The sequence below is a fragment of the Convolutriloba macropyga genome, chromosome 11, assembly GCF_964194025.1.
Source record: "Convolutriloba macropyga chromosome 11, txConMacr16.3, whole genome shotgun sequence".
Classification (NCBI taxonomy): Eukaryota; Metazoa; Xenacoelomorpha; order Acoela; family Convolutidae; genus Convolutriloba; species Convolutriloba macropyga.
The window spans coordinates 19,677,563-19,703,027 of NC_134478.1; the positions used below are offsets into that span (position 1 = coordinate 19,677,563).

The 25,465-nt window shown below is 37.2% G+C and overlaps 1 protein-coding gene across 1 annotated transcript; it reads left to right on the forward strand.

Moving 5' to 3' along the window:
- Positions 1 to 707: 707 nt before the first annotated feature.
- Positions 708 to 24,039, forward strand: LOC142349264 (uncharacterized). Its single transcript, XM_075400707.1, has 5 exons — positions 708 to 1,315; positions 11,646 to 12,415; positions 13,057 to 13,393; positions 16,962 to 17,133; positions 23,234 to 24,039. Exons 1-5 carry the CDS (start codon positions 710 to 712, stop codon positions 23,599 to 23,601), a joined length of 2,253 nt encoding a protein of 750 aa, XP_075256822.1. The 5' UTR covers positions 708 to 709; the 3' UTR covers positions 23,602 to 24,039.
- Positions 24,040 to 25,465: the final 1,426 nt, after the last annotated feature.

Consider the following 25,465-nt stretch of genomic DNA (forward strand, 5'->3'; position numbering starts at 1 on the left):
TATAAACCGCATAAACAGGCAAATTAACTGGGGAATAAAAGTTTGTTATTTTCGTCAAAAATTGGACCACTCCATTGATCTTCTCATTAAGGATCGTATCCTGCCAGCCGGATTGTTTATCTCAAAAGTTAGCCTAATGAAGCTACAAACAGACATAAGACAATGGGAAACATCGGAAAATTTTAAAATGTTTTCTAGTCACCATAACGCTAGACAGAACTAGAGAACAAATCAAATTATTTTAAAAACGAAAACGAAGTGGAGTAGCAAATCCTTAATCTTGAAAAGCGTTCAAAATTGGAACAAGTTGCACTCTTATATAAGAACTTTTAACAGTAAAACTTGCTTTAAAATTGTTTTAACCGAATTTTTGATCGATCAACACAAGAAAGTACCCGTTAATAGACAAATAGGAGCCTTCAAATCCTATTTTTACCTATGAAAACGAACAGCCACAATTTGAAGATTAATATATTAATAACAATGCCGATTAATTTATTTAACATTTTAGAGCATGTAGATATCTAACCTTAGGGCTATGGTCTGAGTAATTTACATGTTTCAAAAAAAAGAGTGTATAGCTGCGAATTAGTAATTGTACCGTGATGAGGTCTTTAGTTTTGTGGGGCTACATTGGAAAAGTCATTTTTGGTATTTTTAAGCTACTATTCAAAATATTGTTATATGTTTGTTGTTACTTTTAGTAAGAATGGGAGCAGTGTTATTTGCACTGCTTTTGTCGACATTCTCATTTGTCTGTCATGGAGATGATTCGGCAGCTTTCCTAGGAGATCTCGATGAAGCATTTAAATCTGGGAAAGGAATGGGTATTTCGACAAAGTTCGCAATTCGCAGTAACGACAATTCGACGACAACCTCATGGTCGGTCTTCGACTACATTTATCACAATGATAGTTCAAAGGAATCTGATATGTTTCTGGACTTCAACAAGGATAGTTCAACTTACCACCGAATAATGAAAAGCAATGTTTTTGGCGGCACCGTTCATTCTGGAGTTGGATTCCGGTCGAAGAGGTTCGCCATAAATTTTGGTCGACTGGATAGAGGCTTGTATAAACCAATGAAAACTCGATACGAGTTCAGGCCCTTGTTTTCTACCGACTGCAACTTCTCAGCGGACGTGCCAGTCCTAAGTCTTGACAACTACAAGTCCTCCTACAAAACATACCCTGTACTTACTGTACCTGGACCACCAGCGATTTTTTCTCTCACTGCGCTTTTGTTTCTAATAACCAAGGAAGGGAGTTGCAATTATGACATGGGAAACGAGCAAATCGGCTCAAACAAATACAAGGTTGGTAAATCGTCTTTGCTTCCAAATAATTAAAATTTTCTCTCTTAAAGCAGCAACATGTATTGGTGTCATATGCTTGGTGTTACATTGTTTGAATGGGAGCAGTGTTATTTGCACTGCTTTTTTTCTTATTTTGTCATAAACCACTTCAGGATTATATTTTAGCTTGAAGTTCCAGATTTCATATCAGTTTACTTGTGATCAATCTGGCGAGGCAACTGCCATCTAAAGGAATCTTGCCAATAAAATGGGAGAAAATTGCTTATTTTTCCGTGGCAGCACCAGCGTTGCTCATGGACAAAACAAATTTCTTGAAAATTTAAATACTCAGAAAAACCTTGGTCTGCTCATCGCAAATGGACCTAAAATCGACATCTTGTGGCTGAGAGATGACGCGTAAATGTTTTTTTTTTTAGTTTGAGCAGCATGTTCCTTGGAGCACTACAACTGAGATCAAGCTTAAGTTCTATTAATTGGCGCTTTTAACTATTTTGATGCTTGCTGTTTTTGTATGTGCACCTCACTTGACTCGCCTTACAGAATATGAAAAGTTCCAATATAGTGTTTACTTGGATACTTGGCGCACGTTTTCTTAAGAGACAATAAAGTCATTCTTGAAACTAAACTAAAAAATTCTACTCTTTCTTCAAATTTTATCTGGTCCCTACAGTTAAAATTTATCCGCGAGTTGTTATTGAAAGTGGAAAAGGAGGGAGCTACGACATACCTCAGATAATCTGTTCACATGCAGAGGCTGAGTACATAACTTTTTTCGAGAACACAACTTTTTTCGTTCGCGCATTAGTTTTGGTTGAAAAAATTATTGAGCAGTAAAGAAAACTTTATTTTAATGATTCGTGCAATTTTTAATTGCTCTCGAACAAAAAAGTTTGCAGCATGTCTTTTTTTCTGTGAAGTTTTGCTTGACCGTTTTTGTGCTTTCGGCCTTGAACATTCTTTGACTTCTCGAATGACTTTTTCACGTGTTTTTCTTATTTTTTTCAGTTTTTTTTATTTTCAGTGGCGGCAATATTTTCTGCACCATTAACAATTTCCCAGCTACACCCCCTCAGAATTAAATTGCTCCCCCTCCGCGTGTCGTTCGAGACAATTTCATCTGAATTCTATTGGTTTATTTTTGTTGCTCTTGTGGTAATTTTAAACAGTCTCTTGTACATTAGTTTTTGGTCTTCTGTCGAGCTAAAGTATCTCTTTAGACTTTGGCAGTTTAGTGCACTAGTGTTGGAAAAGCCATTCTTAGGAATATGTTCGAATAAAATAAATGTTCTATTGAACGCTGTTGTAAAAAGATTTGAGGAATTGCTTTTGGACGAAGTTTGAAGCAATTATTGTGAACATGTGTGCCTTTTTGTTTATATACATTTATTGTCATTATTCAAGTTTTTCGAGACATGAAATGGTTTCGAGACAGTTTTTTTGGACATGGAATAGTTTTCAACTTTTTAATATCACAAATTTTAGCAATTTTTTGATAAAACTTGCATTTTCAAGTTTTTTGAAAATTTTTGACGTTTTTTAGGTATCTCCAGCCTCCAGAGCCAGGGTTCCTCCTCTAGGGCTTGACAATAGGTTACTGTATAGTTTTTAGATGTGATTTTTGAATTTTTCTGATGTTCTGACACCACGGGCCCAGGGACCTTTCCAAGTTTTGATAAAAAGCTGCCGCATAGTTTTTAGAGCTAATGGAATCGCTATCAATACTTTAATAACTCAGTGGGCATTAAGTTCTCTTAGAGCCTTTCACCTCACTAGTCTCCAAGTATGCGATTCACAGAAACTGTTTTGGAGACTTATACTTATTGTGTGAAGGGCGGTTCTTAGAAATTGATCCCTCGCTGCAACCCCGCCCACTCATCAACCCCCTCCCCAATCCCCACCCCTGCAGATCGTTCAGGCCGTGAGGGACCCTTGCAGCCAAAGTCCCCCTCCCACCGTTGCCCCCCCCCCGGCTGCGCTCACCTCACGCCCCTTAAGTTAGGCTAAAGCTAGCCCCACTAAACTGTGGCTAGCAACTGACGAAGCCAAGCGCTCGCCGGTTGTTTGAGAGCAATTCGCCCGACGTTAGTCGGATATGTTGTTTTTGCTGCTGCTGCTGCTGTTGTTGGGGATTTACGACGAAGTCGATTTCAGCTGATCTCTTCCACACTCGTTAAAAAATCGTCCATACATTTCTGCATTTTTGGCTGTCGCAGCAGTTGCCAAGTGCAGGGGATCTCTTCGACAAGTTCGTCGTCGATGTATTTCTACATGAGTTTCTGGATTCGATTTTTCACGCTATCGGGTTTCACGAAATTAACTACACAGTCGATGCTGTTCACAATGTTGAAAGCAAATTCATTTTGATTCTTCTGTAGTCTTACTTTCTTGAGATTGAAGAGCTCCCATTTCCTGCGTTCAGTTTCGTCAGATCTATGTGTTCATTCTCCTCATGGAGCAATTTGGAGAGCGCCAGATTATTCAGTAGAATAAGTTGACTAGTGTATGACGCCTGCTGCCCTGCTATCCATTTCACAGCTTTCCGCTGGAACTGTTCAAAGTTGAACAGCTCAGATTGCGTGGGATTGAGTCAATTCAGTCCGTATAAAAGAACTTGTAATACAAGTGATTTGTATAGGCTGAGCTTTATTATTGGCTCTCGAATGAGAAGCAATTATAGTAAACATGTTTGTCTTTTTACGACTCGAACAGTGTTGGAATTCTACAGGATTTTTTTTTATAGCTAGAGCAATTTTGTTCATGACTTGAATCTTGACTTCTTTCCTTTCGAACATTTACCTCTGTTTTTGATTGTTGACTTCGGCTTTTGAACATTGGATTTTAACAGTAGCTTAGTTTGTAATGTAAAAAAAGAGGTAGCTTAAAACTAATTTCAAGTAATTTGTTAATGGATTAGACGTAGCTGTTTTCTTGATGGCTTCTAATAGTTGCATGTAGTCCTCGCTAGGCTTTCGCAGCTCTTAAAATCCACTTGGTCAAAAATTTTGTAAAGAGTTTTCCAATTTCACTTAATGAATATTCGTGACAGTTGTACTTCGTCGACGTCTAGCTTTGCGGTGGTAGAAATCAAGATGGGATGGTGATCCGAATCGGATAGTCTCCAGAACTGACCATTATAAGAATGCTGCCTGGACCTGCATACAATAGTAATATCGGGTTTACCCAATGATCTTGTGCGAGATATTTTAGTTGTATCACCGTTTTCCAGGGCTACAAATTTGTTGTCTTGAGACCACTCGTCGCTCTCATTGCCTGTAGCGTACTCTTCAAAAAATTTGTCCCAGATACTGTGGCCATTAATGTCCGTGATGACTGGGTTATGTGAGCTTGGGCAGAGTTGGGTGTTCGTCTTTGCTTCTCATATGTCCACATACTCTCGCGCTGGCGGTTCTACGTTATACGTTCCAATACGTAACATTTATCGATCCACACTCTTCTGTTTCTATCTACAAACTCAACGTGCGTCAATCCATATGCGGGTATCTTTAAACACTTTAGAAATCTACTTTAGTAACTGGCCAGCTATTCTCCAGCCTTGTACAGTAATCTGCAAAGTTTAACTGCTTGGTTACTATGGGGGTGATGCTTGGTTAGCGTTACTTTTTTGGCTGCATTGGGAGGCTTGACTTGATGATATCCAAAATGCCAATGGAACTGAGACGGTTTTATTAGTACATGTTGGGTGGGCAAGCATCTTTACTGCAATATGCACACGGTCATCTTTGACCAGGATTCGTCTCGATGTTGACTGCAAGTGAGATGCGACATCAGGATTTGATAGACTGACTCCCAAAAAACACGATGGAGAACGAAAGTTCTTCCAAAAACACGACGGGTGATAGCATGCTCTAGAGAATCTTTTGATGAGAATTGGCCTGTTGACGTGATCGTTTCCCCGTTGTCATTACATGTCGTCAGGAACAGGTTTCCATGGCGACAGATATCGACGTTGCTTTTTTGACCTCCCTGAAGACCAGATTCGACTTATTTGTGAACACCTTGAAAAAAAGTTTGTGTTTGGTCCCCTTTAATGGTTGTGCAAAAACTATAGGCAAATTCTTTATTTTCGCAAAATTAGCAAGGGTTTTCCTAATCGTCGGTACTGTTAAGGTAGTCGAGAAAATAAGTCGAGATCTAACGTAAAGAAGTAAAAAGGGTCGAAATCCCAAGTTGAGAATTATAGACAAGGTTCTCACCTTAGCCTCGTTCTGGTGAAGGGTTATTCAATTACTACAATTTCTTCAATTTTTATGACAAAATTTATGTGGTTTACTGACACTACGAAAAGGCATTCAAAAGTCTTGACATAATATTCTGGAAGAGACGTAAACAATCGGTATCCGAAGTAGAAAATTCTCAGTCTCACTTATCCAATAAAAAGCAGTCTGTATGATTCAATAAAATTTTTTAACAGGAAATTAGTTAGGAGTCCATGAGTTTAGTTTGTCGGCTTGTTCCACTTCGTAAAAGAGAACTGCAAGACTTGTAAGCTGTTTCCTGCTGTTTCGTCTGAACTTAATACAAAGAACTTCATAAAAAGCAAAGATTTTTTTCTGTGATATATGCAAATTAGGTCGGGAAAGTGGATGATTTAGTATTAATTGCCATCGAATTTAGTTTGCGCAATTGAAAACGTGTGTCTTTTTAATGCAAACTTTTCGCTGGACCGTTTTTGTGCTTTTGCTCTAGAACTTTCTTTTGACTTCTTTAGTGACTTTTTCAAGCTTGACCTCTTCATTTTGAGTGATCTCAGCTCCTCTCAATTTGAAATAAGAATGTTCTGTTGCTCTTATAGAAGTGAATTCGCGCGAAGGTGAGGTAACGACATTGTAGCTCAGTGGTTACGTGTCAGACCGCTATCTTACAGATCAGTGGTTCGAAACAGTGTCGTTTTTTTGTGCCCGAGAAACATTTTTAAGCTACATCCCTGTAAATTTAAGTGTCTCGCCAGTTGTTCGAGTGCAATTCATCCGAGGTGAGTTGGTTTATGTTATGGCCCATAAGTGATATGGTACTGGGAAATCCTTCAGCCTGTTTTATTAACGTTTAATCGGACCTGTCGCCTTGAGTTCCTCCAACTAGAAATATTTACAATTTAACGATGTGTACTCTCTGACGTTTTTTTGGACGCTGAAGAGTCTAGCAGAGATTATCGAAGCGTCTTCTCAAAATGAGAGACGGAAGACTATTCGGAAGTTAGACTTTTTATGATGCTGAAAATTTTTAATACAAGCGCAGGCGAAATAAATAGTTTTTCAATAAGCCTTGGATTTTCCGTCATCTTCTGTGAATCTATAGAACAGAGGAGAACCATGGGTTGTATACCTTAATAAGATCAATTGATGAAGACTTAACCACGAAATTCATTAAGACTAAGACAATGGTCATTAAATCGACGTGCCATTCTCTTAGGCGTTCAATTTGCTTGAGATGTACTGTTTACCGACGCTGTAATTTAAGCAGAAATTCATTGAGTGAAGGTTGATTAAGCAACTCTTGTACCACCCATTAGATTTTTGCCCGTTGTTTTACAGGAATATTCAACGTTTCTTAAAAAAATGAAATTTGACCTTTCTTCTGAACTTCAAACCCCTCGAACCTCTATTGAGGTAATAGAAAGACCCTGAGTGAAAACCCCACTAAAGCAGGATCAAAAGGGTTAGAGATCCCACTAGTCGTTCGAGATCAATTCGTTTGAGAGACTGTTCTCGCTCCACCGAATCTTCCTGTGACGAGAAATTTGACTCTCGCAAAATCGGCAATTACCTATATGAGGAAAACTTTGTCCCCGCAGGTTCATTTGTGAAACCCTAAACTATTAATAACAGGAAGCCTGCTGGTCAAAATTAACTAATTAGTCCTTTTGTCTTTTTTTGCATCAAGTGTAAAAAGTTTGTAAGTTTCACGTGGAAAACGTAATTAGTGACACGATCTCCAGTCATTCACAATCAAATAGTTTTTTGTGAACAGTGAAATTTGTGGAAAATAAATTTGTTCTTTTTGCTTGTTTTGGTCATTTCTGACGCTTTATTAATTGCGCTCCAACGAAGTTCGTAGCAATTACTGTAAACGTGGTTTTTTATGCAAATTTTTCGCTTGACCATTTTTGCGCTTCCTAGCTGTCTTTGACTTCTCAGGTGACTTTTTCACGCTTTCATTCTTCATTTTTGAGTGATCTCTATTGCTCTCACTCCCAATTAAAGCTTGTTGCTAAAATAAAATCGATTGCAGCATAGCAACAAGAAGGGAACGATAGCCGAGGGGGCAGTGCTTCTGGTGAGGGAGCGAGAGGTGCATGGTTCGAATCCCGGCGTGGTCAACTATTTTCGAACCCAAATAAAAATTTTCTAGGTAACAGCCCCTGAATTATAAATTGCATCGCATGTAGTTCGAGAGCAATTAATCTGACATTAGTTGGTTTATATTCTTTTTCTGCACTTTTGAGAGATGTCACGTCTACTATTAATTACGCAGAAATTCATTTAGTGACGGGTATTTTTGGGTTTTGGACCCCCCACTCTTTTTTCACCCATTTGATTTTCGCCCGTTGTTTGACAGCTATGTCCGACGGTCAATGGGTTCACGTCTCTTTCAAAAAACCTGCATGTTTGACCTTTTTTCTGAATTTCACACCCCTCAAACATCAAGGTATTTTTATCCCGCTTAACCGCCTACTTAAGCTACTGGCTGTCTCGATTAATTAGAGATGAGATCTCAACCCCAGGGTTATACTATGTCAAATGCTGTCAAGATCAAAAGATCGAAAATTCACAGGCATAGGAAATTTGGGAGCAACGGGGTGTGAAAAAAGCCCATTCGTTTATACATAAGGTGTTAGGTGGGGAATTGTGAATACTATTTAATTGATCTCGAACAGAGTTTAAAGCAATATTTGCAATTGTTTGTGTCTTTTTATGCAAAGTCTGCTTTGCTTGATCGTTCTATACTTTTGAGTGACTTTTACGTGCTTGACGCTTGACTTTTTGCATTTTGCTTGGTCTACTTTTCTCATTTACACTTTTAAGCAGCTGAATTCAATCGAGGACTGTTTATTTCTTAAAAGTCAAATAAAAAGAGCCGATATTGGTGTCATTTTAAAAAAACTTCACATCTTAAAGATTATCTTTAAGTTTCAGTCTAAGAAGTGTATGTAATATCCTCTTTTGTTGTCATATAAAGGCCCTTAGTGAAAATCCCCCTGAAGCAGAAGGCAATCCCCCTGAAGCAGAAGGCACACTTGTTTGAAAGCAATTCTTCCGACCTTAAACGGTTATTTTTTTATTGTTTGTTCGAGACTTTTGTATCATTTCGCTCCATCCAATCTTCTGGTGACGAGATTTGACCCTCACAAAAGCTGGACTTACCTATGTGATCAAAACTTCGACCGTGCGGGTTCTCTTGTGAAGGAATCGAAAACTATTATAAGCAGGAACCCTGCTGGTCTAAATTATCTACTTAATGTCGTGTCATTTTTCAGTGCTAAGTATAACAAATTTATCAGTACCACGTGGAAAACGTAATAGCTGACTTTCAACGACACGATGACCTCCGGGCGAAAACATTGACAGCCAAATATTTTTTTGTGAACTGTGGAATCTTATTGGGTAATAGTTTTGTCTTTTTTGCTTGCTTTTGTCATTTCGGACGGTTATTATTTTCAGCATAGATTTTGAATTTTCTTCATAAAATTAAATCACCATGATATTTTTAGATAGTCTACATGTTGATTTGTTTAATTTCAATACTGATTTTGAGAAATGATAGAGTTTTTGGAATTTTCTGTACTTCATTATTTATTCGGTGTTTGCTACCATTTTGGGAAGTTATTGCCATAGCATTCAAATCTAAGCCAAGTCCTAATTTTCATCAAAAATTGTTTTGATTTGCAACTGAGGACATGCTGTTATTTTTTCTGTATTTTGATGAAATTTTCACTCTCTCACTTCAATTTTTCTTTCTTCCATAACTTCTTCAACACTGTACTTCAATAAAAATCTAAATCAAACAAACTATTTCAACTCTGCAAAGTAGATTACAGCATTTTGTATGAAAACTTTGCTTATTTTCTAATTAGTTTCAGTGCTTCTGCTTTCCTTTTGTAGCCCTCATGTTAGTGGTCATATAACGTACACATAACGTACATCATATAACTAACACATAACCTACGTCATATCACCCTCCTGCTCCCAATTAACGTAAATAATAGATGCTATTATTACAATTCAAAGAATTTAAATTGTATTGGGGCGCTGTCTTTTTACGACTCGAAGAGGAGTATTGGAGAAGTCCTTTTTTTAATTAATTTTTGGAGTGAATTTTGAAGCGGGAAATGAAACGCGTGAAAAAATTTGGAGTGATTTTGGTGTTGAACAAAAGTGAAGAGCGGAGCGAAAAGAGAGTGGTTTTTGTTCACACCGCTGTTTTTGAGAGAGCGAGAAATTGATGTGTGAAAAATTTTTTTCTAAGCGAGCGATTTTTTTGTTCACGTGCGGCTTTTAAAAGCAGTTTTTTTGCAACTTTTGATGGTTATGAGGTTTGATTATGATATTGCATTAGTTTTAGGTTTGTTTTGATAGGAATTGAATGTTTCAAGTAGTTAATTTGATTTTTAATGCTAATTTGGAGGTTTTTGTTCAGTTTTGCTGATTTTTAGACGAAATTTAAAGCTTGTTACTTAGATAACAATTGTCAGATACCAATTGACTAAACTTCTGTTGGTATAAATCATTTTTTCTAAGGAAAAATGACCGAAAAATTGAGAAATTTTAAACCATTTTTCCCATTTTTTGCAGTTTTTCTTTTTTTTAATCTTACACAAGTGTCTTACCCACCCTTTTTTAACTTGCCTATTGTTTTGCGAGTTTTTCATAGCTCTAATTGCAAAGGAACTTTATTCGGCTTTATGTTTCCTTGCACTATTAAAAAACCTCATTAAGTTTTTATAGTTTTTTCTTTCAATTTGTTTTTGAATGCCGTTTCTTTTTTTCCTTAATTTTTTTTATGGTATTTGTGGAGGTTTAGGTTTTACAATATTTGTTCTAGTTGTTTAGTAATAAGTATGGGCAATTTTGGAAATGATTCATTTTTTTGTTGAGAAATATGACAAAAAATGTCGAAAATTGTAACTTTTTGTCTTAATTTTTTTCTTTGCAGTTTTCCGGTTTTTTTTCTGTTTTTTGAGACAAGTTTTTAAGACTATTATGACTTGTCTATTGTTTTGCGAGCATCTGGATGCCCTTTTGGCTGAAAAGAATTTTTTTGGATTCATATGCTTTTGTAATATTAAGAAATTTACTAACTTTTTCCAGTTTTTTGGTGCAAGTTGTTTTTAATAAGCTTTCTTAATAGCTTTTTTTTCATAATTTGGCCTCAAGTATTTTAAAACATTCACTTAAGTGGTTTTTAGTAGGTACTAGTTGTTTTAATGGCAGAGATAGTTATTTCGGGATCTCAAGTTATGACAAAATTTGATCAGATTTTATCATATTTCAACAGATTTGATTGTTTTGTTTTATGGTTTGTTTGCTTTTGAGAAAATCATAAATTAGTGGAGGCAAGTTTTTTGATGAGTAGTTGGATGGCGGTTAAATAGATATTCACTTCGAGTTGTTTCCGGAATTCTTCCGGCTATGTTTTTTTTTTAAGATCTGTTCACACATTTTCATGATTTTTGAAGTCAAATTGGAGTAGTGATTTTGGTCACACCGAAACAGGAATTGGAGCGAAAAAGCGAGTGGTTTTGCGGCGTGAATTTTTTTCGCTCTAATTTTAAAGTAGAGTGAGAAAACGGTGTTTGAACAAAAATTCGGTTTCTCGGTAGTGGTTTTTTGTTCACATGCGGCAATTTCACTCTAATTTTTACTGTTTTTTCGATTTTTCGAATCGGATTTTTTTCTAAATGGTTTTCCCAATCCATTCACAGCTCATTCTAGGCCTAGTTTTTTGTTTGAATTAAATTTTCATTTCTCGCTAGTGGTTTTTTTTGTTCACATGCGGCATTTTGACATTGATTTTCTGTTTTTTTTTCTTATTTTTTTAATCTGATTTTTAAAAAATGGTTTTCTGATTTCACTCATAGTCCATTCTAGGTCTAGTTTTTCTGTTTAGTCAATGAAAATTCTTTGAATTGTACGTCAGGACTTGTCCTGCTATGTTTTTATACCTTATTTTCATAGCTATTAGCATTTTCGATGGAAAGAAACAGAACGCGTTCGTGTCGCAGGGAGTCTCAATTTCTTAACTTCATATTGTTTATACTCGTAAGTTTTTAAGTGAGGTGAGTGAGTGGTATCCCATGGCTTTATTTGCTTAGATATATTCGGAAAAGGACTGCCTGAAGGACACAGGAATTGAGTTGCATCTGGGATTTGAGAGCACTGGTGGCGCAGTTGGCCTAAACGAACTAAAGTTTGTACGACTCATCGTACAAGATGAATTTACTTTTGAGTACTTCATTCACAAAATAGACTATTTTGACAACCCCAATACAATCCGCAATTCGGGAGATTTCCAGCCACATGACGGAGTCAAGTGCGAATCTCTGCACATGGGCGGAGAGTATTCAAAGAGTGTCGAAATGAAATGGCCCGCTCACTTGAGCATGTCTTCGGAATACGTTGATTACAAAAAGAAGGAGGTTTCCTACTTGGATGAGCTATACAGTTTTGATGACAATTTGTCCAAAATCAACTTCCGAGGCGTGGATCTGACTGTTGAGATGACCGATGACGGCGAATCTGTCGACGATATCCATGAAACATCGAGCAGCGTTATTGTAGACCATAACTCGCAGCTAGCATTTATCAATATGGAGGGTAAATGCAGGATTATCTCCGCGAACAGGATGAAATTCTTACGACACGGGATATACGCTGAGAATAAGTTACCAACGATGGAACATCCACTTGAAATGTTCAAGTTCAACGAAACCATGTCGTACAAAGGCTTCTGCGAGGATGCATTTGGGGTGCCTGGGAAACTGTACCTTTCTAAGTCTTCCGGAGGGGACGATGACGAGTTTTGTGTTGCAAATAACGAACACGAAGGTGGATGGGAAGTTGGAGCTGTCGATGTTTCGGAAGAGTGAGTACTTCTATTTACACAATAATAACTTAAAGGGTAATTTCAACTGATAACAGGTGCTGTTTATAATTAATCACCAATTTTACATTTTTTTGATGGTTAAGTATTATTGATACGATTATTGACACCAGTTTTATAATTACACGAGAAAACTGAGTTAGGTTCTGGAGCAGTAAATAGTTTTTGAGCCATTCATGAACAGAATGTATGAATATTGCATGAACGAATGAATTGAAATAATCAGGGACAGTACATTTTAGTTTTTATAAGTACTGCCTGGATGGATTACAACAGAAAAGTACATCTCATTGAGTGGTAACACAAGAAGAACACATAAAATAAAATTTAGCGAGATTCAACTAATAGGTTTTGGGCTATTTTTAGAAATAAGATAAGTTTTTCTCAGAACATATCTGAACACTGAATACTGTTGTGTTGAGGGAAAATAATTCATCCAGGTGCAAAATGTGTTTAATGATATGCTGACAATGCCATTAATTTTTGCATTGGACAGATTTAGTATAATGCCATAGTCTGAAAGAGGCATAACTTGCCTAGATTCATGGACCATTATGATAACTTGCTGCGATTGCTGTTGTAAAATCTTATTTCATTAAACTGGAATGGTCTTCTCTGTTCAGCTTTATGGTTCCGATGTGGATGTCAGAATACGGGTATCAACAACAAGAGGGAGAAACAACTCCGGAGAGTCACATGGTCGAGTCAACCACCAATTTTCTGGATGTCTCCAACAAGCGTGCTATGCTGGATGCCTTCGATGTCTCCCATTGCTTCAAATCAGACCATATCAAGTACTACGTCCTGTTAGCTAACAAGAAGTCGAACGGCACTTTTCAGAACAGAGATGACGATGACGATAAAACATATCACCATGAAATTTGCATATCAGCCAAGCCTATGGGCGGAAAACCAACAAAACCAGTCTGCAGCTACCTGGAAAGTGACACGCAAAATGTGGTAAGCTGTCTTTACTTTTTTGTGGCTGCGAAGCTGAGCGTAGCTATATTGCGGTGATCTTGGTTTGTTTTTGCTATTCAAAGACTTTAAATTGTATTGGGGCGCTGTCATTTTTAAAGATCTGTTTAATAGCTGCCGTCATCTTCGTAGTCGGCTGTTATTGCGCTCCTAATCTTTACGGTTCGAAGAAGAGTTGTGGTGCTCACCCCTCCCCCACGTCATCACCCAACTTCACCTCTCCCCGATATCACCCCCACTCGCCACCGCCTGCACGTCGTTATTCCCGTTACCCAGCACGCTCGATCCACGTAACCGATTAAAGTCGCACGAATTGCTCTCAAACGACTGGCGAGCGGATGGCTTCATCAGAAGCTAGCTGCGGTTTACGGATGCTAGCTTTGGCTTAATTGAAGGGGTGTGAGGTGAGTGTTGCAGCGGGGCGGGCTGCCTCCGTAAACCGCAGCTGGCTACTGATGAAGCCATCCGCTCGCCAGTCGTTTGAGAGCAATTGGCTCGACCTTAATCGATTACGTTTTTGATCGGTTATTTTTCTGGAGTGTATTTAAAACAGGAGGTGAACTGCGCGAAAACCAAGTGTTTCAGTCAAATTGCTAAAGGGCAGAGAGAAGAGAGACTGGTTTTCTGTTCATGTCACGTTTTAGAGAGCGAGAGAAGGTGTGAAAATTTTCTTGCTAAGCGGTCAATTTTTGTTATCACCTGCGGCTTTTTCAAAGGAGCTTTTTTTTAGATTAATTCCATCTTTTTCAGTGAAAGAAGTTTCTAGTGTTTACCTAAACTAGTAAAAGTGCATTTAAACGCATTTTTGAGCATCTGAAGCAAATAATAAGTTTAAATTTCAGTTTTAAGCCTTTTCACCATTTTCCTATTTTGGACGCTTATTCAACAGTTTTTGTATTCCTCTTCAAATTTTTATAGCATTTGGGTTGGGGATTCTTTGCGTCAAGTTGTTGAACTTGTTTTGGTTGCCTTCGGGTATAATTGATGTTAATTTTGATTGTTTTATTAAAGCTAATTGAGTAATTTCAAGCAAGTTTTGGCCAATTGTCGTTTGCCTTTTTACGTTTTATATACGTTTCTCCTGATCTTAAGCTTCTCGCTGTAGTATGTTCCCCCAATATTTAGTTCAGAACAATTTTGCAGGTTTTGCTCGATGAGGTTGGATGGCGCCATTGAAGGTAAGACGGGGCACTTTTCCTGAAATAAATAGAAATTTCTTATTTTTTCGTTCTTTGCATTTTTGCTGTTTGATGTATTCCTGCCAGGTGTTCGGCAGGTAAATGCCTGAGCAAAAAAATTCTCAATGGATAATAAAATAATGGATTTGAAGTGGCTTTAAAGCATTTTTTGGGTAGTTTTTTTAGAGGATCTTAGTTTTTGACTTTGCCCTTCAGTTCTATTTCTTATAGTCTTATAGTTTTCTCAATATGAACTGTTATGGTTTTTCTGTCATTTGGTAGTGGTTTATTGAACGAAAACTAATCATGTCGCGCAATTTTTTTGCTAGTATTGTTCAGATGCTTCATCAATCGTCAGATGAGCATCATCAGTTGTCAGATACTTATCCATTGTCACTTTGCCTGTTATATCAAAATGATTAGCATAATTAAATAGGAGGTTCATTATGTCGTTGAGGTTGGTCAATGCGAGTCGTTTCTGGAATTAATTCGGCTATGTTTTGGTTTGGAGTGTTTTTAATGACGGATTAGAAGTGCATTCAAATCTCATGATAAGATCACAGTATGAAATACTTCCATTTGAATACCTTTTTGAATTAAAGAAGCTGCTTACTTGCCCGAAATTTTATGAAGAGCTCCAGCTTTCAACAAATTAGTGATTCCTACACTGCGTTACCGAAAAAAAAAACAACGGACAAATTTCCTCCATTTCGACGTCAAATACAAATCACGTTAGCTTAAGAACTGTTCTTTTTCGTCAGAGCTATAGTTTCTTGGAATCGCTTCATCATATATCCAATTAGTAATAATCTTAAGTTTCGAACTACAAAATCAGGGCCCATTTCTTTAATTAATTACAAACTTTTCATAACCTATGTTATGGGAGCCTATAATGGAGAGACTTTTAATTCAGTAAATGTTGATATATTCGATACGTTTTGTCTACAACTAAATGCTTTTTTTAACATTTACCCGAAACTCCTATTGACATGGAAATTTATCTGTCATTGGAATTAAAGTGTTGTTTTTTTAGTATATATCACAATTTTAGAGAAGCGCTTAGTTAAGCTCGATCGAAATTTTTGTTTTGGAGTTTCTGGCATATTTTGAGCTAAGAATTATCTTCATGAGAATCTATATGTTAGTTTATCTTTTTTTTTGTACAGATTCCAATTTTATGAATAGTATTTCCTAAGTGTTCTTTTTACAATTGATTCTTGTTCTATGCAACTTTTTTCAAAATATTATATAGTATTGTTTGACGTTTTTTCTTGGAGGTACTGAAAAATAGTTCTCAGACATTTTTGATTATTCCAGTGATGGTCTTCAGTTAATTTTTTTATTCATTTCCTTATCTTAGTCTTGTTTGGCAGTGTCTTCGTCCGCCTGACTTTACTTATCGATAGGCGTCTGTGGTGCAGCTGTTGAACCTTGGTGTGGTATGATCTAAATTGGTCTCATTTAAAATTTTAATTTGCTGAATTCAGCTGCACGTGATAATTGAAGTCGGTTAATTACTGCTAAAAGTTAAACTAGAAATGCACCAAATATACTTTAATGAATTTTACTTGAAAATGTAAATCAGTCAATTTGAAAGGAATGAATTCGATTGTTCATTTAAAGCAACCGATTCAAGGTCTACCAGCCAAAAACGACTGAAGTGTACTCCAATACCCATGTTCATTAGGCTAAATAAAGCTCTATCCCAGTCGTATTGGTTGTGATTTGATGAGAGCACACAGGTGCTAAAATATAGCCAAATGTTTTCAGATTTAAATAATTACGCGATTTACTTCTCTAGGTTTTGGCTACATTGAATGTGATGTTCATGACATAGAGTAGAATACTCCACGTCGTTTCAGACTATTACGTCCGTTGTCATTCGGGTATGTAAACTCAGATTTTTTGGAGGATGGCTTGTATTTTGCGTGTACGCCGTCGTTCGTTTGAATAATTATCATGTTTTTCGGTCATGTGTGTCGCGTTGTCAGGTTTTGATCAATCATGATTAGTGTTACTGAATAACGTTCAGCCTATCCAACGTTTGTACTATTTTTAATAAATAAACCTGTTCTAATTTGAGCTTTCAAATTAGAACAGGTCTGTTTATTACAAAAATAGATCATTGTACGTCAGGTGCAGTGATCTATTTGCATAAATAGATCATTGCATAAACTGTTTATCAAATTTCGGTTTTGAAAAAAAATTTATGCACAAATTTTCTTGCATAAAATGCAATTGAGGCTTTCCAGAACAAAAAGTCATCATTACAACAAATATTACTTAAGTTTTGTCATTTTAGATTTTAAATCCTATTGCTAGAAAAAAGATGAAATCAGGAAGAAAAATTTAGTTTTGAAATTGATGTTTAGGGTGGCCAAGGATTCCAAGCGACATACAACCATATTTTCACGCAGCAGTTGGCAGCTGCTCTTAATGTGTACCCTCTACGGATCAGTCATTTGACCATCGATGAAAGTCTACAGTTTGTGGTCATTGCGTTTTCCCTCATCGACTTCGCAGGCCTTAGTTCCTACAAATCTGGTGAGTAAAATTATGCACTTTTAAGCCCATCAATTAAGCTTCTCTGCCCTCCCAAAATGCCACCCTTTTCCACTCTTTCCCCTTCTTAAACACCAGCTAGCTACCGGCGAAGCCAAACGCTCAGCAGCCGTTTGGAGAAATTCGCACGACGTTTGTCGGTTGTTTTAGTTGGTTGTGTTGCTACACATTTTAAACGTTAAATACTTTTTAATTTACCAAGTTACAGATGAACATGACTTTTATATCGGATATTTTGGCTGTACGTGATGTTATTGATTGCTCTCAAACGAAGTTTGTATAAATTATATTATTCCTGCGGTCTTTTTTACGACTCGAAGACGAGTATTGAGATTCTACAGGTTTTTTTTAGCTGATGCAAGTTTGTTCCTGACTTGAACTTTTGACTTTTGTTTTCGAAAATTGACTTCTTTTTTTAGAGCGCTGACTTCTGTTTTTGAACATTGGACCTTAACAGTAGCGTAGTCTGTAATGCATAGTAATTAAGAACTGGTTGTTATATTCAAGGTGAGATAAATATTTTTAGAATTTTTGCAAAGAACCCCTAACTACCTACCCCCACCGATCCCAACATCTAACCACCCGGCGCAACCATCTAACCCCTGTCCCCCTCCCCCTCCCTCCCTCCAGCTAATCTTACCCTTATCAACGCCCGCCCACAGCACTTACATACGACCCCCCCCCCCCTAATTAAACCCCCCATTCCTAATTAAACTATATACTGCTTTGTTTTATTAATAGCCGCGTCAGCAATTCCAGGCGGCTATTATAGCGCTCCTATTTTTTTTACTTCGTCTAGCAGATTTTTTTCGCCTTGCCCTGAATTCTTGGAATTGACTTTTTCGATGACTTACCTCACTCAAAAAAATGACTTCCGAACTCACTTATGGAACTTCAAATTTTTTAACTTTTTATTATTAACTTTTTACTTATTAAAGGTTAATAGTGTGCATCTAAGTAGTGCCAAACATATATGCCCTAATTCTTGATTATTGGAGTCTTGAGTTTTTAATTTCGAATATTAATTTTGGGATCTTTTCCGTTTGTGCCCCCCCCCAGTACGTTATGCGCCCCCAGTTACAGAGCACGTGCCATTACATAGTAAGTCATTATGTAAAAAATATTGCACGTGCATGGGGGGGGGGGAGTTGCAAATAATATGCGCCCACTAAGCGGGCGGGGGGACACAAACGGAAAAGATCCTAATTTTGAAAAGCCTTATTAGGGCTTTCTCCTTATAGAGCTTATGTTTCATAAAAATGACAGTCCGAAGCTAACCCAAAAAGTCTAGTGGTCTATTAAAAGACTGGTGATCGATCTGCCTATTTTATTTCTATAGTTGTTTCAATTCATGTAACGCCACTATCGTCTATCGCAGCTATTCACCGGCAATCTGCCGGCTATGTTTTCTTTTTCAATTTTTCTGATATATATAGTTGTTTTGATATTTTTGAAATCGTCGAGTCGTTTCCGGTATTCTACTGGCTATGCTTTTAGTGCAATTATTCGCTTGAACAATGTTTTGTCTGACCAAATTGACTTTTTGTCCTCAAAAATGGGATAAGCATATAGCGCCCAGAGGGCATTAATTTCTCTTAGAGCCCTTCAGCTCACTAGTCTCCAAGTATGCAATTCACAGAAACTTTTGGAAACGTACAATCATGGTGTGAAGGGTGGTTCTTAGAGTTTGACCCCCCAATTCGTTGAGACCGTAAGGACGTGCAGCCAAAGACCTCACGCCTTTGCGTTGCACCCCCCCCCCCCCCGTCGAGCAGGTGAACCCCACAGCCTCCCCGGCTGAGCTCACATCGCGCCCCTTTAATTAAGCTAAGCTAGCCTCACTAGTTATGTTTATTTGCTCTCCAACGAATACTTTTTCACGCTTTTTTTATTTTGACTGACCTGAATTGCTCTTATCTCTGATATAAAGTTCGTTGCTAAAATAAAGCTGATCGGAAGAAAGAAAATCACGGGACTGGTAGTCGACTGGTTTGTGCTTCTGTCGCCGACTCTGGAGGGCAGCAGCTCGAATCCGACCCTGGTCTGATTTTTTGCACCCATAAAGAAATGTTTTTTCTAGTGCTCCCTCTGAATTAAAGTGCCCCGCTTGTCATTTCTTGTCTTGAGAGCATTTCGTTCGAGGTTAGTTTGCCAGTCCGTATTAATACTTCCTTGTTCCGTCCTTCTATATTAATACTCGGCCTTGTTCAATTCGTTCATAACTGCATCCGTAAGAAAGCAGTAGTTCAGCATGCGCTTATGACTTCCAATTTTTAGAGTGGCAAGTTTTTGCTGTAGGGAGTTTGTGGAGTCCTTTTGATGTTATATGCATTTTTGCAGACCAGTTTCTTTTGAACGATTTGAGTTTTCTGTTGATTTATTAATGGCCGAGAAGTGATAGCGAGGCTAATATCGGCATCACTGGCTTTGTTAACAATCCAAAGAATATAAATTGTTTTTGTGCTGTCTTTTTTCAACACACGTTTGTTAATTACTTTTCTGTCGAAAAGATTAAACAGTTAAAGCCCGTTAGGTGTTTCACTGGAATCTCTGAGCTGGCTTTTATAATCTTCCCAAAGGACTTTTAAGTTTTCGACTATCAAGTTTTATAGTTCGGGTTTTTATACAATTTTGTTAAATGGGTTCTGAGTTGACGTTGCTCTGATTCCACTGAAGTTTTTTGAAAGCCAGCATTTTTCATGACGGTTTTCTGAATGCTCCCTCAAACACAAGAAAAGGTAGTAAGTTTTTTATCGTTTTGAAAATCAAAACCTAGTCATTTGTGACTAGTAGTGGCCAACGAAGCTTTTATTGCTTGCGTATGTAGTATAAGGTAGATTTTGGCAGAAAAAAAACGGTTCTAAAGATATCAGCTGGATATCAGTTTTTCGTTTTTGCGTCTGTTTGTCTAGTATATGTAATACTAAACTGCAGTTAGTTTTTTTGTGAATTTTTAATGAATGCAATGATTTATGAATGCAATGATTTCGATCTCTCAGGCGTCAAAAAATTACACAAATTAGCAATAATTTAAAAAATGGTCAATTTTTTTTCAGTAGGCCAGGTATGTCTGTGTTGAGTTTAAAGCTGGATTCTTGCGTTGATTTCATCATTGCAATATTGATTCTAAAGAAAAATATGAGCACAATTTTTGCTGATTTGAAACTGTTCGATGTTTTTGCCTGAAGTGCTGGTCTCTTGTATGTCAATCAAGATTTCTCGTAGATGGCCAATTTTCTGTTCGTTTTCTTGCTTTTTTAATTCGGAGTTTTGGTATGCAGCTCGTTAATAGAAAAATTCTAAATAACTATAGTTTTATTTTCTCTACATTTGACACTAAGTTTCGTCTCTTTGGCTCGTAATATTCAATTGTTCTGCTATTCAGTTAGAAGGACGATGAAGCTTTTTGTTTAATTCTTTGGATTTGCAATTTGCACTATGTTTTTATTTCGTCGTGTTTTCCATTTTTGTTTTTATGACCATTTGATCACGCGCCAAGAAATCTGAGTCTGACTTTTCTGGGTGACTTCACTCTGCGACTGAATTTATGGGCATGGTGTAATTTTTAATGTGGTTTAATTATACATGACTAACCTCACTCATTAACAAACCACCATTTTTGTCACGTGTCAAGAAGTCTTTCTGTCTTTTCTGGATGATTTAGCGTTCTCCGACTGGATTTTTGTGCTTGGTGTAATTTTTAATGCCTTTTTTTACTTACTTCACTTAGTATAATGACTTCTGTACTCACTTATAAAATTTAATTTCAGAATGTAAACTGTGAATTGAAGGTCATCCAGGATTCATAGTTTTCAGCGTATTTTGCTTGAAAAACAAAAGTGCTTGAAATTTAAGTGAAAGTTAATATAAGTGGTGGAAAATAAGGATAATTTGAACTCAGATGAATCAGAAGTTATACTTTCAACCTCAGTTTTTCATGGTTTTGGTGATTGTGTTGGTCTCAGTGGTCTGTTTTGCGGCCACATTTTTCTGACTCATGATTTCTCAATTTTTGCGGGATATTCCTAGGAATTAATCAAATAGAGCCGACATAGATTGCTCGAGCTAATTGGCTGCAAAATTGTCAAAATTTTAATTGACAAACTACTCTTAATTATTCAAGTTGACAACTGTATGATAACAACATGTTTAAGTTTATTTGAAGGCTTGCTATGTTTTATGTGTCCTTTCTTTAGGTTTCTGTTGTTTAAATTACTGCTAATTAGTCTTTTTACGACTCGAAGAGGAGTATTGAGATTCTACAGGTTTTTTAGCTGGTCTTGGCTTGAAATTTAACTTTTGTTTTCAAACAACATTGAATTCTGTTTAATTGCTCTCAAACGAAGTTTGTAGCAATTATATTAGTCCTGTCGGTCTTTTTTTTATGCGATTTTTCGATTGACCAATTTTTTGTCTGACGCTTTTGACTTTTCGTCCTCAAAAACGGGATAAACAGGTAGCGCCCAGCGGGCATTATGTGCTCTTAGAGCCTTTCAGGTCTGTTTCAGCTCAAACTGTCTTGGAGACTTATACTTATACTTAAGGTGTGAGGGGGCGGTTCTTAGAGGTTGACACCCCCCCTTTGTTGACCCCCCACCCCCACTATTGGCTCCACCCCCCCCCACCGCGCTTTTGCCCCCCCCCCACCCAGTGCTGCCCCCATCAGCCCCCGGTGCATCCCCCCCACCGTGGCTAGCTACTGACCAAGCCAACCGTTCGCCGGTCGTTTGAGAGCAATTCGCCCGACGTTAGTCGGTTATGTTTTATAACATTGACTTCTGTTATCAAACGTTGGACTATAAAAGTAGCTTAGTTTGTAATGTATAGTAATTAATAGCCGCCCTCATCTTCTCAGCCGGCTATTATAGCGCTCCTATTTTTTTACTTCGTCGAATAAAAAAATGTTTCGCTTTACCTCATTTTGCCGCCTTTTCAACAGTTTGCGTGAAATCTTTTTGACTTCTCTAGGCTAGTTTCTCTCTTCTCTCATTCTGCTAAAAATGATTTTGAACATCAGTTGCTCAGCAAAGCAATTCAAAATGAACAGAGTCAGTATAAAAATTGAAGTCAGAAATAGAAACGGGATAAACCCATAAAGCCCAATTTTAGATGCCCGCTATTTGAACGTCGGTCCTATAAGTATTATTTACCTCTCTGTAATGCTTATTGTTATTGATAGTAGCCCCTGTAGCCTGTCTCTAAGAAACAGAAGTATGTTCAACTACGAAATGCCATCAAAATAAATCGGACTTAAAAAATGTTTTTGTACAAAAATCTTTTTTTTTTTCGTTATCTTCTGTTATTTCAATCCCAATCATGCTTATTGGAATCAACGGCGGCTATTTTCCGGCAATCTGCCGGGTATGTTTAAGAATTGATGGTAATATTCAAAGTTAAAAGGTCATTTCAAGAATTTTTGATCCCATATAGGTCCGTCCGACCTATCTAAACTACCCCGTCCCCCAGTACCCCCACACCTATCCCCAACCCGCACCCCCCTCCCCCCCCCCCCCAAATACTTACCCACATTTCTACCTCAAAATGATTTTTTCACACTGTCGCTTTTTTATTTTCATATTTCTGAAATAGGTAGTTAGATAAGAGTTTTTATAGCACGACTCTTCGAGTCGTTTCCGGTATTCTGCTGGCTATGTTTTGGATGCAAAATTTTCGCTTGACCGTTTTTGAGTAATTTTTACGCACTTTACTTTTTTCGTTTTGCGCGCTCTAAATTTCTCTTTCACGATTTCAAGCAGCTCAACTCAATTGTCGGAAATTTAATACTAAAAGTCAAATGATAAGTGCGCCGAAACTGGTGCCATTTTTCCATTTGAAATCTTAATAGTGGTATATATTAACCTCTAATGAGGTTATTTGAAGCCCCCTAGTAAATTTCTTTTGAGGCCCATTTAGCTTGCCCCCATGACTGAAGCAGGTTGCTCCCACTAGTCGTCCGAGAGCAGTTCTTCCGACGTTAGTCGGTAATGTTTAAAAGTGCAATCTACTGCTTAATTCTGTTTTGCACCTTATTGTGTTACATTTTTGACATGGTTTTCTAAGTCAGTTCTTTTTTAATTTACAGTCAATGACAGAGACCAAATGTTGTCAAATGAGGAGGTTGAAAAACGCATGAAAGATCTGAAGGGCTTGGTTCAAGTGTCGTATTCAGTGGAACACGTGAACAATAATGGTGACGTTGCTGACCAAAAATACTTCTCTGATTCTTACGCTGTGTTTTCCTACATGGAGATATCCAGCAGCACCTTTGAGATGATCACTCGGGATGATGGAGCTCTGGGTGCAAAAGGTGGGCACGCGATGATAATTGCTGTAATTGTTGTGTCATTTGTGATGGCTGGTCTGGGTACCTGTCTTGGTCTGTTCATCGCTTATAAACTGTGGAGAGGGGCTACATCTTTTGGATACATGATTCACTCTAATGTGATGTAAAGTTTAAAATTTATTTCATCTTTGTGCCGAATTTGTTTGCTCTTGTACTGAAAAAATCAACAATTGATTTAGTAAGATATCATAGAGTGCTAATCTGCTCGTCTTTGTTCTGGTTTCAATTCAAATTTGCTCAATTTGCAAATTTGTTCGATCTGAAAACTGACTCACTGATACTACATTTATTGCTCGCTTCTCCCTATGATTAAGACGTCGTGCTATCATTTGTAGTGGTTCTAACTTAGTTTTTGTGTGCATTTAGCGCGTTCAATTTGTTCACTCAGTGCGATGGGATCAAGTCCCTTTTTGATGATCTGATGTCATTTGTATATTTGGACTCGCCACAATTAATGTTCTAATTACTTGGTATCATCTACATCTACATCTAGCGTTCTAAGTTTCTCGCTGTCTAATTTTTGAGACACTGTTAATTTTATTTTAAAAGGTCTTCGTCTGATCGCCTCTAAAATGTAATCCAGTGAAATTTTTACTATGATTGTCTGGAATTCAAAAGTTAGGATTTTCTTTTGTAGTCACAAGTTTCTCAAAAGTTAAAGCCATCAGTCAATCGGATGCCCTTAATTTGACATATCGTCTTTTGGAAATCTTTTATCACAGCTATGGAAACATTTGACAGATATTTTACAGTAGTTTGTTGTGTCTAAATAAATTAATCTTTATTTGCGGCTTTAATCTTCTTAATTGCGGCTAGAACTTCGCAGTTGTATGTGCGACAGATCACGACCTGATTTTGCTTTTTATACATACATATTCACTGCTTGTTTCTATTTCTCATGACCCTCGAATGCTTCGTTCTCTACTCAATTAAATCTATGATGCAATGAGACATTTTTTCACAAAATTTAACGGTTTTAAATTGAGAACACTGGCTCGTGATCGGTGACAAATTCTGCAGCATCTTTAGTTTAAATGACTCAAGAATTACAGAGGGAATGATTTTATACTTGGAATAAATGGACATGGAGAACGAAGCATGTAATTTTCTTTGGATGTTTTCTATCAAATTACCACAACGCAATTTAATTTGTTCTGTAGCTTTAATTAAGATATTTTGATTTAAATTCTTGTACACATTTCGATTCTAACGATAAATAAGACTTGGCCAGAAAAAAGTTAACAATCTTATCCAGGAAATGTTAATAAAATGGAAGAGAGAACTTAGATAATAAATGAATTTGCGCTGACCTTGCCTTCTTGTGCCAGTAAATTTTTCTAAGAAGTTAGTTTGCTTTTCTGTTTGGCAGCAAACTATAAAGCTTGCAAAAAGTGGTTAAACGCTTCAGACAAATGTAGTGAGCGTGGGGATAAATTGTTTATTTCACGAAATTTGATATTTGGAATGCGTTACACTACTAAAAGTCAGCATCACAAAACTAAAACCACGTCGTGTGAGTATATATACTCAGTAAGCATGGTTGCTGTTTTCCGCACACAAGTATTAAGATCAGGAAAGTAAGCGAGTGCGAAAAACGGTGACACGCTCAATCGCTAATATTGCTGTCGGTAGTTTTCGCATTTTAAGTATGCGTAAAATGGTGACAATTTATTGATTCTAATCCTTTGATCTCGTTGCCATCTCTAATTTAGTCCATTGATTTTGGGGGTATTAGTCGCCAATTTACGTATTGCTACTGTCACTAAAGTTCGCATCAAGGATTTAGCGAATTATGTTTCGATATATCTACATTTTGTCTACAATGTTCGCTTTGTCACTGCTGTCATCAAATGTAGTTTTGAAAACGTAATGAGCTCAAAACCGCCAAAATTGATTTCATTCAGTTCAGTTGTTAGTGAAATTATACCTCATTCACAGACTAAAATAAGATCTAAATGACCCCCAACCTAT

Excerpts from the sequence above, each read along its gene's own strand:
- LOC142349264 (XM_075400707.1), top strand. The coding sequence starts at position 710 with ATGGGAGCAGTGTTATTTGCACTGCTTTTGTCGACATTCTCATTTGTC. Across the intron at positions 1,316-11,645 it reads TCGGCTCAAACAAATACAAG|ATATATTCGGAAAAGGACTG; the intron begins GTTGGTAAATCG and ends TTATTTGCTTAG. Across the intron at positions 12,416-13,056 it reads GCTGTCGATGTTTCGGAAGA|CTTTATGGTTCCGATGTGGA; the intron begins GTGAGTACTTCT and ends TTCTCTGTTCAG.